We start from the raw sequence: 7,252 nt of genomic DNA, 5'->3' as shown, positions 1-7,252 counted from the left end.
TTTTGTGTCAATGACTCAACAAGATACATTACAACAAAAATCTAGTATTTCATGAGCGTACATGTAAAAATAGATTTTCACATTATCAGACAAATTTTGAAAAAAATCTCATACATTTACTTCTCATTTCAGATATTAACTGTGACATTTATACCAAGTCTGTCAAACAAGTGTAGCCTTCGAACTTGCAACTTTTTAATGCAAAAGAGCTACACAATAAATTATGAAGCAGTAATTCTAAAAGAATATTTTAAGATCCACTTTTTCCAAATATTTCCCTTCTACAACTTCAAGTTTCCTCTTCGTACTCTCTTCCACGTCTCTATTACTTACGACATTTATTTCTATAGATATAAATATATTCTTATATAATAAATTTGAGAGTTTTTCATTGAATAGAGAATATGTATGGTGCATTCATTTTTTATATTAACGAGTTAATGCAAAGTTTTACTATATGTTAAACATTCCCTATTTTATTTTTTCTTCCTTTTAGTTTCTTCTCAAACATCATTACTCCAGTTTAGTCAATCTCGTAGGTTAATTTAAATGTAATATTAGATGCCCGTATCAAATTAATAAATATAAAATTGTCTTGATCCAAATAATCCATTCTCATAGTTGCTCCTTAATTTCAAAAGTCTTACTCCTTTATTCATTCTAAAAAAAAAATTACCATTGTTGATTTTTGAAGATACTCATCTTAAATATTTTTCTAAACTTTAAATTTTATTAAACCTAATAACACTAAAAAAAATTATTAAATAATAATTAATTTCAAAGACAATAAATAATTAGTTACTATACTAACTAAGTTAAATACTAATTTATAAATATTAAGTATTTGAGATTCTAAATTAATTACTAATTTATAATTAAAGACTAATTTAGAATCTAAAGTAATTATTAGTTAAATGTTAGTAGATATGATAACAATTTATAAATTTATATTAATAGTAAAAATTATTTTAAATACGAATAATTTTTTTAATTTATAAAATAATATTAAATTTAATCAATAAAATGACTAATTATTTTTTTTATTAATTTTTCTTATAGTTAAAGATGTAATATACAACGATTCATTGTTTTGACCGATATAAATATACTTTTTATCTTAAGAGAATAACAATAATAGAATAGTTAGACTATATATTAGAGATGTTATATTTTTTTTATCTGTAATTGAAAATATTTGTTTTTTAAATATGTCTTTAATATTTTTTTTATTCATGTTGAAATATCTCATAAATGTTACATTTAACTTATTCATTCTTGTGGATAAAAAAATATTTACTTTATGTGAATAAATTTTTCACTTCACTAGATGGTATTTTGTGGTTTAAACATTTGCAACACACGTAACACCAAAAACAAAGTGAGGTGTGTATGGTAATTCTTCTGAGTTTCTTATTTTGTTTTGGTATATCAGAATCTCCACATATACTTCCAATCACCTATATACGTATGCATATACCTCAACTACATCCGTATCCGCCATGTGTCAACCTCCATGCTCATCCCACGTGCTATCTATTCTCCTACCATTAAAAACATTCTTCACGTATTCCAATATATATTGCTTCACTTTAAAGACATAACAAAATGATGTCACCTAATAACTTTTAGGTTATATTAAATTCAAAATAATATTATAAAGTTTAATAAGATATCTACATAACACATTTCATTGTATATAAGTGAGTATAATATTTCATGAGCCGATTTTATGGGTTTGAGTTATGCTTAAAGTCCACTTCATAATATGGTATTAGAGTCATTTTGAATCTATCATAACAAGTATTTGTTGGGCTTATCAGATCATTATCGAACTACACATAATATGTTGTATCACGCACGAACTGTCACTCTCGGTGTGAAGGAGTGCGTTGGAGATCACAAATCACTAAAATTTCTTCAAAACCGAATCTAGTTAGTAAGTTTATTACTTTTAATGCCTTAGTCTTTTTTTTTAATTACTGTGAGAGTATTTTAGAACGTAAGATCTTCGACAATTGCACACTAAAATTGCATCAATTTAGAACTAATGTAATTTCACAAAATCGTTTTATGAGTTCACGTGTCTCAACAAAAACTATTTCCATTTCAAATGTAATTAACATATCATTATCTCTTAGAATTTCTCCGGATTAAAGTTGACATTCTTGACGCACCACGAAACCCACGTAATGAATGAACAATGTTTTGATCCACATGAACCATGGTGGTCCCATTTCCGACAGTGTTTGGCTTATCTTGATGGCATAGTAGATTCTTTGTCACACAAGTAGCTAGCCATCTACATTAGCAACTAACACACCACACAAGTCCCTCTCAAATCAAGGATATTTTCAGCATCAACTCATGCAAGAACCTTCAACATTTTCACCCCTACCTCTTTTCAATGCATGGCCCTTTCATCACTATATATCACCCTCACTTCTCACATGTACAAAATCAAACCAAACCACTCCCTAACTCCTACTTTCTTCTTCAAATTCCCTCCATTTTCTCATAGTATATACTTCACAATCAAGTACATAATGGAACGCATAACGAAGTTGGCATCACAGAAAGCAGTGGTGATCTTCAGCAAGAGTTCATGTGGGATGAGCCATGCAATCAAGAGGCTGTTCTACGAGCAGGGTGTGGGGCCAGCAATCTATGAACTTGATGAAGACATAAGAGGGAAGGAAATGGAATGGGCTCTCATGAGACTCGGGTGCAACCCTTCTGTCCCTGCAGTCTTCGTTGGTGGCAACTTTGTGGGCTCAGCCAACACTGTCATGACCCTTCACCTCAATGGCTCACTCAAGAAAATGCTCAGAGATGCTGGTGCTCTATGGCTCTAGAAGAAGACTAACTTCATACACCTCACATTCTACCCATTTGCAGACACCTAGCCAAACACAGCCTTATCGCAAACGCTGGTTTAATTGTATTATAATCTCATAACCTAACTTTTTTTTTGAACTTAGGGTTTTCAAATCTACATGGTACTGCAGTAATATCTAGAGAGAGTGCTTCAATATACTCTTCTTGAATTTGGGTGCATTGTTTTGCTAATATATACTGATATCAAGTATTTTTTTTGTATGTTCTTCCAATGATAAATTATTCTATACGATGAATGTTAAGTTTATTAATCATAACAAATTTAAAGTCATATATCAGATATATTTGCTGATAAAAAAAGAATATCAGATATATTTTGAAATTGATGTATATTGATGAGATTAATATGTTGGAAACAACTACTTTAAAAAGTTATAATAAAATAAGGTGGCGATAATGTTTTAAAGATCAAATCTTAATTTCTTGTAGGTATGTGTGTTTGCTTCCTTCTTACGTTTGAGCATGTCTGAGAGTTTTCAATGTTTTTTTAATGTTTTTTTGGAGTGGTATGAACAGGAGAAAATAAAACAGGTTTTAACTGCAATGAATATTGTGGGAATTGAGGAGATTCTGACTTACGTAGAGGATGATGATGATGATGAGCATCCATGCATAAGAATAATTTAAAAAAAATGAAAAAAAATTATTGGGGTGTACGTGGCAACCATGTATTTATGTAAGTATGTTGGGGTCTTTATCATTTGGAAAGAAGGATATATTCATAATTGATTGATATGTGCATATATATAGAAGTGGATAAATTTGCCTTCGAATACAAATATTCTCATTCTAGTGTTGTTCCATCAACATGTACACGTAATTCATGTGTGGCCTTTCGATATGCTTCTTGGCTATATATAATAGTATAAAAAAAATTCTGAGATTTTAAATTACTTTTTATGAATTTAATTTATATTATCTTTGAATGAAAGAAAAGTTATAACTTATAATACAAGAATGGATCGTTCTTTGTTTTATTTTTTAATTTTAATTAGGATATTTTTATTATTATAAATAATTTGGTCGTTTATGTTTATGTAACAAAAGCTTTAATTGATAAAAAAAAAAAAATCAAAGGCAACCCAATGAAAAAAAAAAAGGATTATTAGAGACATTTTCCTCGTATTCTCTAATTGGAGTCATGGTATAGATTTTTCCTCTCTTACTTTCTATTACTTTCTACGAGCTCTATGGGCACAAAGAGGACTAACGGGTAAAAATATGTCATTCAGACATCATTAATTATATTAAATATTTTTATTTATTATTTATTCTTTTTTTCTGATAAAAAGAAATCAAGTCTAAATTCTAAACCTCAAACTTTAAATACTAAATCCTAAACTCTAAATCTATCATAAGTCTTATTTTCTTCTTTTTTTTTTATCTTTTATTTATCTATGTGAAAGGAAAAGTCTTTTTAATCAATTGTGACGTAACTTGGTATTCTTTATATAAAAGATTTAATAATTTTTTTAAGTTTATGTTTGTATCTCTTTTTATTGGAGATTTCATACAGACTATATAAGCTTATGCAAATTTTACTTTAATTGTGTAAGGTTGAGTTAGACTTAAAAGCTCACTTATTAAGATGGTATAAGACTCATTTAGGGCCTAGCGAGAGTTTGTTGCATTTATCGTTATCGAGTCGTTATTGAAACATCTATAAATATATAGTCTCACGCATTAGTTGGAGGGTCTCAGCGTGAGAGGGGATGTTGGAAATTTCACATTGAATAAAGATAAAAAAAAATATTCCATAATATATGAGTGAGTGCAGACCTCGTCTCATAAATCTGTTCGGTAAAGTAAAGTTAAGTTAGGCTTAAAGTCAATTTCTTAAGACTTTTTTTTTATTCTTAATATTTGATGAGAATGATTTTCGATTTCTTCAATTAGTAAATGAATATTTTCTTTATAAATGTGTTCTAAGATGCAAATCTAAAGTCATTTGATGTTCACTATACCATAAGACGTTTGAAAGTTTAATTACATTGCTTAAAAAATTATAATTACACTACAAGAAAAGTTTTAATTAGCTGCCAAAAAAAGTGAGGGTCAAGTAAGGGACATTATTAGTGTCCCCAAATCCTACATAATTGAAACACAAAATTAAATATTAATTATAGTGTGGACAAAGAGGTTTTAAACGGACACTAAAATCATAAAAAGAAAATAGTTGTGTCCCTTATAGTCCCCACTAATTCATTAACAACTTTTGGATTAGTATCAACTTAATAGGACACTAAACTCACTCTAAGTATCATTTAGTGTCTCCTTTTTACTTTTTGTATAGATTTTTTGGGGAGGATAATATTATTATTTCTTGTAGTGTTAATTTAAATAATTAAGTAATTTTGGCTAATAAGTTGATGTATATATGTTGTAATTTATAAATACCGGATATAACTTTAATTCCAATTAATAAAAAATAAGTATTGTATTTTTTTTTTGTATAATGAATAAAAACAAGTATTGTATGCAAATAATTTTGGAATCTCATTAGATTTAATTTTTTAAAAGTTTTGGAATGTATCGTTAAAAATATTGGCGTGATCTTAGATATTAGTATTAAATAGGTTGCGAACAATATTAGCTTTGCAAAAGAGGAGTTATTGATTTGTAAGGCACATATTGTCCTTTCTCCAACAAACCAATAACGATAATGTTAAAGATTCTCATCATCTTTTTCTCTTACATTCTTCCACGAATCAAACTAATTATACTTCAATTATTCAATAACTTTTCAAAGTCACATCTCTTCCATCAAAAAGTGAAATATAAATTTCATGACATTTATTGGTGCACTGAAAACCCTATCCTCTTTTTTTTTTATTCTATTTAAAATTTTATTCCTAAAAAGTTATCAACTATCCGTTGCCTTTTAGTTTTTTGATAATTTGTTTTATATTTATATAACAATCTCAACAATTATTTAATAAACAGCTATAATTAGACTTATATGATATTTTTCACTTAAAATAATAAAATTTAATATGATCAGTAGTCTAAAAAACTCGTTAACCCAAAAGTAAAGCTTTGAAATTATCTATAATACTTTTTTTCAAGGAATAAATGCATATAATAAAATGGGCATTTAGAATATTTCAATCCTTTTATAGGAATGTCATCCACAATACATTCTCAGTATTTTTTTTCAAGGAATAAATGAATATAATAAAATGGGTATTTAGAATATTTCAATTCTTTTATAGGAATGTCATTCACAATACATTATTAGTATGGTATAACGAGATTTTCACTGTTAAGTGATTTTTATAGGAAGATCCTATCACTTCAACAAATGTTTTTAGTTATGGTTAAAACTGTTTCTTATTTTGACGATAGTTTATATCATCATTATATAGATAAAGAATAAAATGATTATTAATAATAAAAATATTATTGTAGATAAATATGAGGTAGTTGATGAAGAGATTTCGACTCAACATATGACGATAGTTTTGACGACACTGTCATTGTTTGTGGGTTTATAACAACACTTTCTCATTATTTCTCTTTTTCTTTTTTGATGTTCTGATTTATACTTTCTCTCGCTTGATAATTAAGCAACAAATATTTAACATATATTGTACAACCAGCTAGAATGAATAATATTGTATGAAACCATAAAAAAAATATTACAAATGTCAAGTCTGAAAGCTTTAAAACAAAATCCATAAGTGACAGGTAAAATTACAAAAAAAAAGTTTATAAAGTATTGTAATATCATATAGTCTATTGTAAAAAATGATAAAATAAGTTGTCTATGGGAATCTCACGTACTTAATGGATTTATAATCGAAACATGCATGAAATATTACAACAAATAATAACTTTACAACAAATAATAACTTGAATTACTACATAAAATAAACATAACTAGTTTAATTGTGAATTAGTTAAATAATTACCTAGACTTATCCTCTTTCAATGTCAACTTAGATGTTGTCATCCATTGCATTACTTAATATTCATACTCATAGACTTTAGTTTGTTTAATACACTACAGTTCACTATAAGCATAATTAACATATTCAATTGATAAACAAAAACAAGCAAACAACTATATTTTGGCAAAAATTAATTTCCTTGAGGACCTGTTGAATTAATTCAATCTTGATCTGTATGTACATTATATAATCTCCGTGGCTCTTTTAACTGCTGCTTCAAAAGCTGTACTTCCAATGATCTTTCATTTCTAAAGTTATCTACCTTTATATGAAGTGTACAATAGTCCTGCACTTTCAGCAACTTATTTCATGTGAATAATGTTTCTTGTTTCATTTCCAGATTGCTTACCATTTTGTGAGTTCTCCAAAGAAAGAAAAAGTTATGCCCAAGCTAAGGAGCATTCCCA

The 7,252-nt window shown here is 27.6% G+C and overlaps 1 protein-coding gene across 1 annotated transcript; it reads left to right on the top strand.

Moving 5' to 3' along the window:
* Nucleotides 1-2,088: 2,088 nt before the first annotated feature.
* LOC137833162 (monothiol glutaredoxin-S10) lies at nucleotides 2,089-3,048 on the top strand. Its single transcript, XM_068641521.2, has one exon. It carries the CDS (start codon nucleotides 2,409-2,411, stop codon nucleotides 2,850-2,852), a length of 444 nt encoding a protein of 147 aa, XP_068497622.1. The 5' UTR covers nucleotides 2,089-2,408; the 3' UTR covers nucleotides 2,853-3,048.
* The last annotated feature ends 4,204 nt before the right edge of the window (nucleotides 3,049-7,252 follow it).

Source organism: Phaseolus vulgaris, chromosome 6 (assembly GCF_051622355.1).
Source record: "Phaseolus vulgaris cultivar YP4 chromosome 6, ASM5162235v1, whole genome shotgun sequence".
NCBI classification, from domain to species: domain Eukaryota; kingdom Viridiplantae; phylum Streptophyta; class Magnoliopsida; order Fabales; family Fabaceae; genus Phaseolus; species Phaseolus vulgaris.
The sequence above is the reverse complement of the archived record's forward strand: the minus strand, read 5'-3'. Positions and strand labels throughout refer to the sequence as shown.

Excerpts from the sequence above, each read along its gene's own strand:
- LOC137833162 (XM_068641521.2), top strand. The coding sequence starts at position 2,409 with ATGGCCCTTTCATCACTATATATCACCCTCACTTCTCACATGTACAAA.